Source organism: Thecamonas trahens (genome assembly GCF_000142905.1).
Source record: "Thecamonas trahens ATCC 50062 unplaced genomic scaffold supercont1.42, whole genome shotgun sequence".
NCBI lineage: Eukaryota > Apusomonadida > Apusomonadidae > Thecamonas > Thecamonas trahens.
This window is the reverse complement of record NW_013657638.1, coordinates 1-8839: the sequence shown is the minus strand read 5'-3', so window position 1 is coordinate 8839 and position 8839 is coordinate 1. Positions and strand designations below refer to the sequence as shown.

Sequence of the window (8839 nt, the reverse complement as noted above, 5' to 3'; positions counted from 1 at the left end):
CTGGGGGGGGGGGGGGGAGGCGGGTACACTTGACCACAATGCTCCGGTTGGCTGTGAGCCAGGCAGTGCGGGCAGCTGGGCATGCTATTGCAACGACGGGGGCTGTGGACGGGCTCGCTGTGGTCCGTGCAGGCAGCGGGGCGGTTTGCGGGCGGTGGGCTGCGGCGGTGGCGCTGACGCGCAAGATGGCGACCGGGGCCGGGGCCGGGGCCGGTTCTGGCCCGGGCGGCGAGGGCAAGCGCGGCGGGCGCGGGCGGGCTGGGCGCAACGTTGCAAGCAGCGGGGCAAAGCGGCCGGGGCCGAATGGGGTGCTCCGCGGAGTGCCGCGCGAGCCGCTGCGGGAGGAGCCGAAGATGCGGTACGCCGGGTTTGACAACCCCAACTCGCGCGAGTTTACGCCGTACCCGTACCAGCACATCATGCGGGTCAATCGTGTGGTGAACGTGACCAAGGGTGGACGTCGGCAGTCATTCAACGCCCTGGTGGTGCTGGGCAACATGCGCGGCTCGGCAGGCTTTGGGTTTGGCAAGGGCACGGACGTGCGGGCGGCGGTGAAGCGGGCGTTCTCAGACGCACACAAGAACGTCATTTACGTCGACATGTACAATGGGCGGACGGTGAACCACGAGCTGTTCTACAAGTACGGTGCATCGAAGGTGCTCATCCGGCCGCAGCGCAAGGACGGCCCGTACCGGGCGGGGCGGCCGTATCTCCCAGTCCTCGAGGCGTTTGGCTTCAAGGAGGTCTCGATCAAGACCCACGGCTCGCGCAACATGCTCAACGTGCTCAAGGCGATCTGGAACGCGCTTGCGCGGCATCGGTCGGCCGAAGATGTGGCGCGGGCCCGCGGCAAGACGCTGGTCGACGTCTCGGGCGCGCACCCGGACCCGCGCAAGCGTCGGCTTGATCCGAACGCGCACTTTTACGAGCTGTAGAAAATGAAGGAAATGCAAGCAGCGAGAAGAAGAGCGAGTGCGTCAGTCATGTGCGTGTGGGGAGTTTACTTGGCGGCGGCAGCAGCCTGCTCCTTGCGCTTGTTGCGCTTGGCCTTCTTCATCTTCTTGACGGCAAGGATGCGCTCCTTGGCCGAGGGATGGATCTTGAAGCCGTAGATGCGCGGAACATACTCCTGGGTGGCCGGCGAGGGCATCATCTCGGGGTAGATGTGGAAGATGAGGTGGGCAAAGGTGGTGCCAAAGTAGGCGCCATCGATGTTGGCCTGGCGCTGCGAGCGCGGAATGTACAGGTTCTCGCACCGCGGGCAGAAGACCTTGACCGTGTTCGTCCGCGGCATGTCCGACTCGCCGACCGGAAGCACCGCCTGTCCGTTGCAGAACACCCGCGGGCACTTGCCAAACTGGTGGTGGTTGTACTTGTCAGCCATCGCCGACAGGCCACGGTTGGTCAGGATGTACCGCGCATGGATTAGCCCGTACAGCATCTCCGCCGCAGTCTCGATCATCTCCTGCTGCTCCTCGGTAAACATCTGGTTCGGTGTGTCACAGTCGAGAATCATGTCCATCGCGTACTCGTAGTAGGGGACCATTGACGAGAGCCCGGTCAGGTTAAAGTCGTCCTGTGGCGCAAAGAAAGTGTGAGTATGTTGGAGTGGGGAGAACAGTAAGTTGCGGGCATGCAGCAGCCTGTGCAGGGTGCAGAGGATGGGGGGTTTTCTCATGGGTCCGTACCTGGATAAAGTCCTCATCCACCTCGCAGAAGAACTCGTTGCCGCGGAGCGAGCAGAACCACCTGATCCATGTCGGCTCCAGCTCCTCCTCCGACTCAAAATCCGACATCAAGCAAGCAGTTACCTATGTTCCGTTATGTGCAGCACATTGCCCACGTCATCCATGTTTGTGTGAGTGCCTGTCGCGGCTAGCGGTGTGGTGGGAGGGTGGCAGTGGCGGCAAGAGGGGCTGACGGGTCGGCGTTGCTGGGACGGGGTTGGCCTTGAGGACTAGCCACAGTAACAAAGATGATGGTCAGCACCGGCAGAAGAGGGGCTCACAGGCGAGTGCCACTGCCGCAGGTATGTCCTAGAGTAGAGAGTGGCTGCGGGCCATTGCAGGCACCTGTTCACGTGCCCATAGGTCGCAAGAACCATTCGGTAGCGCGTTCCATCCGACGTCGTTTTTTTGGACTTGCTCACCGGCTCGCCAGTCAGAGCCACAGCCAAGGGCATAGACGAGCAATGCCGAGAGGTGGGTGTGGAAAGGGTGTGGGGACAAGAGTGTATGGCTAGTGTGTGGGAGGGGAGGCAGAGCATTGAGCGCATGCGAGAATGGAACGTACTCGACGACGAGAGGTGCGGGGCAGCGAGCGGTCGTGGCGGGGAGGCCAATGGCAGTCGTCGGCGGCTGGCCTGGCGTCGGACTCGTTTGGCATGGTGTTGTGGCGGCGAGCATCATGTGCGAATGAAAAAGAGGTGAGGAGAGGGGTTCAATGATGGTAGTGCGCAGCAAGGTGATGTAGGGGCAGCGTGGGAGGTAGGAAGTCGGCGGGGTGCGGGTATGTTTGGGACGGTGGTGGCGCGGAGGGAAGGTGGCGAGGAGGTGGGGCTGGGATTGGAAAGGGTGGTTGTGGCGTTCGGCGCTGTGGACTGGTGTGAAGAGAGCGCACGCGTTGCGGACAGTTGGCCGCAAGCGGCGGGGGGGGGGAGACTGTCGCGGTGGCGGCAGGGGCGGACACCTCTCGCGTGGAGCAACAGCGGCAGGTATGTCGCGAGAGTTGGCGTTCTGCCGGTCTGAGATGACCTACCGGAGTGGCAAGAAGCTGAAGAAGAGCAAGCATGGCTATGTTGTGCTGCGAGGAGCGAGTTTGACGCACTTTGCAAACGCTCGCATGTCCAAGACCAAAGCCTCGTTTGACCTTGGCGAGCACAAGCTCGCCGGCGAGCTGGAGTGCATGTGTGCCAAGCCGCTGCCGTTTGCGCTGCCGCTGACGGGGCCGAAGGCGTCAAGCTCGCTCTGCCTCCACGCGCCCACCGCCGACCTGCACGCCAAGTGGTTGCAAGCGCTGACGCTGACATGCGGCGACCATGCCGGTACAAGCGGCGCGGACGGTGGCGCGGCGGCAGGCTCGGTCTCGGGCTCGGGTTCGGGCTCGGGCCCGGGCTCGAGGAGCAGCTCAGGCTCGGGCTCGGGGAGCAGCTCGGGCTCGTACTCGTACTCTTACTCGTACTACAGCGGGACAGGCGAGAGTGATAACGGGAGCGGCGGAAAGAGCAAGGCCAAGGTCAAGACCAAGCACTCGCGGCTCGACCACGTGCTCTCTGAGATTGTGCACACAGAGAAAGCATACCTAGCGGATCTGCAACTGCTGGTCGACGTCCTCGCCTCGGCCGAGTCCAAGTTTGAGGCCGAGCTCGTGGCGCGGCTGTTTGGCAACATTGGCGAGCTGTATGCAGTTCACAGCGAGATTGTGGCAGCGCTTGATTCGGGCGACAGCACGCTGGAGAATGTGGTCGACGTCTTTGTGGCGGCTGCAGGTCGGTTTGTGGGCTACAAGGAGTACTGTGAGAAGCAGAACGAGTTCAACCAGGTGCTTGATGAGGCCAAAGCGAGCGACCCACAGTTTGCGGCTTTTCTCGCGGACACGCTTGCGCTGCCGCAATCGCGGTCACTGCCGCTCTCAGCGTTTGCGCTCGCACCGGTCCAGCGAGTCCTCAAATACCACCTCCTGTTCGACTCGCTGGCCAAAGCGGCGGCGGGCGCAGAGGTGAGCTACGCGCCGATTGCCGACTTGGTTGAGCTGTACTCGGCGGTGGCGGCAGGAGTAGACAAAGCCGGAGTGGACACCACGTTTGTGGTTGACCCCAAGGTCGTCGAGCACCGGCGGCGTCTGGCGGAAAAGGTGCCATCACAGTGCTCCGAGTGCGGCGGCAAGCCTGCGGCATGGGTCTCACCGCAGACCGGGCAGTGGACATGCTTCCGGTGTGCCTTCATCTACCGCACGATCGGGCTGCGGGTGACACCGGCCAAGGCGCCGAAGGCGAGTGACAAGCAGATCGACTTTGTGTGCGGGCTAACGTCGCGGCACGCATCGGCGATCTACGAGGCCAACATGGAGGCATGGGTTGAGTATCCGACGCCGACTGACGATGACGCGGTGGTGAGGCAGTTTATTGCGGCCAAGTATGTTGAGCGCAAGTGGTTTGACCAAACGGCGTTTGCCGCCGTGCTCTCGCGGCTTGGAATCCAGCTCGACGATCTCGACGATGGTGAGCCAGAACTCGGTGGTGTTGAGCTGACTACGATGAGCAGCCAGGCCGAGTACGACGCGATTCCGACGGTGAAGCAGGGCTGGCTGGTCAAGATGCGCCACAATCGGTGGCAGCGGCGGTGGTGGGTCCTCAAGGGTACTTCGCTGTTTTACTTTGGGCGAGTCAACGACTCGAGCAAGATCTCGCGGGCAAAGGGCGTGATGCAGCTCTCCAAGTCGGTGAGCGAGCGCTCGGATGGGTACGGGCGGGAGCACGTGATTGTCACGCGCACGCCACTTCGCGACTGGGTCCTCCAGGCCGACGATGCCGACGACGCGCAGGCATGGTGCGAGATCCTCGAGTCTGCGGCACGGAGGACGGCGGCGCCGCCGGGTCAGCTCTCGGTCTTCGCCGCAGATACGCTCGTCGAGTGGCCAACAGCCGAGACGACCACGGCCGAACTCGAGGCTGCACTCGGCAACGGAGTGACTGTGATGGGTGGGTGGCGAGTCCGGGCCGGCATGCAGAGCCAAAAGTCGGTGCCTGCTGTTCTGGTCCTCACAGACGACGCGATCATCATTGGGCGCGCGGTCCGTGACACGATCGGAGCCGAGGATGATGGAGTGACTGAGGCAGGGCGAGACGAGGGCGAGGTTGATTGCGAAGGAGGCGAAAAAGGGGAAGGTCAAGGTCATGTGTCACATCAAGCTTCCGTACGAGATTGTCGCTGCGACCAACGTAGTCGACGGCATGGTGGTCAACACCTTTTCGCTGGTGGCGCTCGACAAGGGAGTGTCATACCTGGTTAACGCAGGAACGCCGCAGGTCAAGGATGAGATTCTCAAGACGCTTGTGGCTAAGCTACGGATGCTGCTCCAGGCAGCGACCGAGGCTTCAGCCACCAAGGCGTCGGAGCAGCAGGCACGGATTGCGGCCGAGTTTGTCGCAGCGCACCCGGTCCCGACAGGCATTGTCAACATTGGCGACAGCGACCGCAAGCTTGCGCGCGAGCGGATGTGCAACGAGCTCGACGTGGTAGCTGGCAACCAGGGCGAGGCGCTCGAGCTGACCGAGCAGCTCCGTGCCGTGTTTGCGGAGAAGATCGAGGTTGTCAACGACATGAAGCAGGTGCTGCGCGAGCTTCGTCGTGCATAAACATTTACAGCATGTAACAAGCTTACCAGTCGAGATCGCCGAGGCCGTCAAGCAAAACATCAACGTCCTGCTTGCGCGAGAGCGATGGACCGCTCGGTGCTCTCGGCTCCGGAGCAGCTGCAGCGGCGGTGGTGGGAAGGTCGATGGCGGCGAGGGCGGCGTCGAGTGCAGGATCGTCCTCCAGCGGCGGGAGTGGCGGCACAGGAGGCTGAGTATCAGCAGGAGTAGGAGCGGGCGAGGTGTCCAGCGGCGATGGCTCGAGCGGGTCGTCGGCGAGCATGTCCAGTGAGATGTCAGCAAGAGCGGCTTGGGCGGCAAGGGCAGCGCTGGAGACGGCGGGCTGCGGCGGGCAAGGTGGCGCAGGTGGCGGAGAAGGACCGGGTTGGGCTGGGCCCCTTGGCGTGGCGTGGAGACCGGCAACCCGAGCGCCAGTCGCTACGGGTGCACGTGTGGCCGGCGCGGCAGTGGATGAGACCGGCGGCGGGACGGGGCCAATGCGGGCATCAGCCCAGAGCTTGCGGGAGAGATTGGCCGGTGACTTTGGCGCGTGAGTGGCCATGCTTGCAAAGCGTGGCGCGGCCGGTGGCGTTGATATGGCGAGCAGTCGCTCGACGGTGGCGTTGATGAGCTTGGGCGGGTGCGGAGGAGCGCCTCGTCCAAAGACAAGACACACGTTCTCGGTAGTGATGTTGAGGTAGCGGACGTGGCGCTGCGGCTGAAAGACGGAGACGTCGATGAGGACGAGGACAGCGCCTTCGCCGACGGTGGGGAAGTGATCGAGGAGGCGGCGGTGGAGGGTGCCCTCGACCGAGCCGGTGGGATCCTTGACTTCGACGGCAAAGTCACCGGCCGGAGTCGCAGAGAACTGAGAGACAAAGACAATGAGCGAGGAGACCTTGGAGGCGGTCGAGGCCTTGACGCCGGCGACGGACTCGCGAAAGAGTGGCGACGGCTTGTCGCCAGCACGTGGAAAAGACGGGAGGCCAAAGGCGTTGAGCATGGCCTTCCATGCCGAGCCTGGGGCAGCAAAGTCGATGTCGTCCTTCTTCTTGGCGGCGGACGAGAGCTGCGAGAGTGAGAGCGACGAGTCCGACGGCTTGTTCGGAGTACTCGGATCCGGGTGCGGGAGGAGAGCCAGCAGGCCGGCCGGCCCGGGAATACGCCGCTGCGGGGTGTGAGTCTTGGACTTGCCCTTGGACGAGCCCGGCTTGCGGATGCGGTGTGACCTCGAGCGGCGGTTCTCGTCGCCGCGCCGGCGGGTAGGTGGTGGGCGCGTTGGAGGCGACGGGTCGGCAGCGTCACGCTTGCGCTTGCCTGGCTTGCCTGGAGAGTTGAGCGGAGAGAGAAGAAGGTTGAGGGTGGTGCCCGAGTTGTCAGACGACGACATGCGTCCCCTGTGGGAGGTGGCGGGGCGGGGAGGGGGAGCAGGGGCAAGACAAGTGGAATGGGTGGTGGTGTGGAGTGGTCGTCGCAGCGAGAGCGACTCGTCGCGGCGGAGTGTGCCCGAAAAAGGTCGTGAAAACTGTGACGATGTCGACTTTGTACCGAGGAAGGAGGCACACACGTCTCGGGAACAGTAAGCAAGAACATCATCGAGCTGGAGCGAGGACAGAAGGAGGTTGAGGAAGAGGAAGCGGAGTGCGCGATGAGGTGGTGGTGGCGATGGCCACGGCATCGGGATGGTGGCTGTGGCTGGGATGGACGTGAAAGTGGCGGAGTAGGGGGTGGTGGTCGTGGTTGATGGTGATCGGGCGTAATGAGTATGGTAGGGGGGATGAAGGGGGTCGTGACATGGATGGTGTGGCGGGCGAAGGGATGGTGGGTATGGCGATTCAGCTTGAGGATGGATGTGGGTGGGAATGATGAGGCAGATGGGTGTGTGTAGGGTGTGGGCGATGAGGGAGGCGGGTACTTGGGCGGCGAGGGCAAGGAGGGCGGACGGATTGGATTGAGATGGACGTCAATGGAAACGATGGCTTAGGATTGGAAGACGAGGCAGACCACTGCACTCTGGCCCACCACTGAATTGCATATCGCTTGCCCTTGCCCTCTCTTGTTCTTCCTCGTCCTGGCCAGCTCACTGGCTTCGTCGTCTGGCTCGGTGGACGGCGGCAGGGGCGGCTGGCGATGAGCAGGCCGGCGGGGGCTGTGATGGGCAAGGCCGGAGGAGGGAGGGAAGGATTGGGTTGGAGGGCAGACTGGTAGTCATTGCCAATGCTGTGGCTATCCATATGCATTGTTTTCAATGATCTGTCGATGGCGAGCTTGCTCTCGGTGGTGCCGGCGGTGGTCGGTCGGCGGCGGGCGGCGGTCGGCGGCGAGAAGCAGGCGGTCGGCAGTGATGCTGTTGACGGGATGGCGTCGGCTGATGTGCGTATCGGCGCAAGTGAAGTGGATGGTTATCTTTGTAGAGGGTGTGGGTATGTGTGGCGTGGGTGTGGTGGTTGTGGATGGGAATGGTGGGGAGTGGGGGTCGGAGATGGGCCCGAGAAGGGGGAGTCAGCACCTTCGAAGGGACACAGGGCCAACAACTTGGGCCTGAGCCGGCAGAACTCGGATTCCGGAATACTGCAGCTATGGATTGGAGACTGCGCATGAACGTAGTGTGCGTATGTAGTAGAGTAGTAGTGAAATCAGATTGGTCATATCTTGCAATGAGGTTGGTGGGGGGCATGTGCGGGGTCGGGCGGACGAGGACGTGCTCAACCACCTAGGCAAAACAAGCCTACGCGGAAATGAGCCGAGGAAGATGGGTATCAATGACAGTAATATTGGTACTAGTGATAGTGTGAGGTGAGTGATGACCTTGGGCGTGGTTGCGGGTTGCGTAGCTGGTAATGGGAAGGAGCTAGGTGGTGATGAAGGTGGGCCTGATCGGGCGAGCGGGCGACAGCTGGCGGCTGGTGCCCGGCGAGACAGGGGCAGCAGAGGGGGCGGGATCAGGGCTGAGTGGCTTGAGAATACTGTTGGTTGGTGGATAAGCAGTATGGCATGAGCTGATTGGAGAATGGCGGTGTGGAGGTCGGAAGAGAGGATGGGGGTGAGTTGGAGCGAGGAGAGGACGACGATGAGGAGGAAGAGGAAGCGGAGTGCGCGATGGGATGGTGGTGGGCATGGCCATGGCATGCGGGTGGGAGTTGTGACTGGGATGATAGTGATGGTGGTGGGGTAGGGGTGGGGTTGGTCGTTTATGGTGACGGGTGGTAATGAGTATGGTAGGGGGGATGAGGGGCGTCGTCACGTGGGTGGCGTAGCGGGCGGAATGGTGGTGAGTATGGCGATTGGGCTTGAGCAATGATGAAGGTGAGTATGATACGGCTGATGGCTGTGTGTTGAGTGTGGGCGATGAGGGAGCCGGGTACTTGGGCGGCAGAGGGAAGGCGGCAGACGTTAATTAAATTGAACGTTGAATAAATTGAAGAAGAGCAGGAACGGGCATCAAACGAGGCAAAGACAGCCACCAACAAGCAACCAACGAGGTCG

The 8839-nt window shown here is 62.5% G+C and overlaps 4 protein-coding genes across 4 annotated transcripts in view; 2 read left to right on the top strand and 2 right to left on the bottom strand.

Moving 5' to 3' along the window:
• The window catches only part of AMSG_08442 (ribosomal protein S5), a gene marked incomplete at its 5' end in the record, with an annotated part of 2032 nt that extends 1069 nt beyond the window's left edge, over positions 1–963 (top strand). The window contains one exon of the mRNA XM_013899686.1: positions 137–963. Within this exon, the coding sequence (XP_013755140.1) occupies positions 137–935 (799 nt within the window). The 3' untranslated portion in view covers positions 936–963. The remainder of the gene's footprint in view (positions 1–136) is intronic.
• Positions 964–984: 21 nt separating this feature from the next.
• On the bottom strand, positions 985–1811 carry AMSG_08441 (casein kinase II subunit beta). Its single transcript, XM_013899685.1, has 2 exons — positions 1689–1811; positions 985–1576 (listed from the first exon to the last, which is right to left on the bottom strand). Exons 1-2 carry the CDS (start codon positions 1794–1796, stop codon positions 1001–1003), a joined length of 684 nt encoding a protein of 227 aa, XP_013755139.1. The 5' UTR covers positions 1797–1811; the 3' UTR covers positions 985–1000.
• A 904-nt stretch (positions 1812–2715) lies between these two features.
• On the top strand, positions 2716–5356 carry AMSG_08440 (uncharacterized protein; the record flags this gene model as incomplete). The annotated part of the gene is made up of 2 exons (XM_013899684.1): positions 2716–4824; positions 4880–5356. The coding sequence occupies 2 exons, from the start codon at positions 2716–2718 to the stop codon at positions 5354–5356; spliced, it is 2586 nt and encodes an 861-aa protein (XP_013755138.1).
• Positions 5343–6743, bottom strand: AMSG_08439 (uncharacterized protein; the record flags this gene model as incomplete). The annotated part of the gene is made up of 2 exons (XM_013899683.1): positions 5343–5696; positions 5796–6743. 2 exons carry the CDS (start codon positions 6741–6743, stop codon positions 5379–5381), a joined length of 1266 nt encoding a protein of 421 aa, XP_013755137.1. The 3' UTR covers positions 5343–5378.
• Between the last annotated feature and the right edge of the window lie 2096 nt (positions 6744–8839).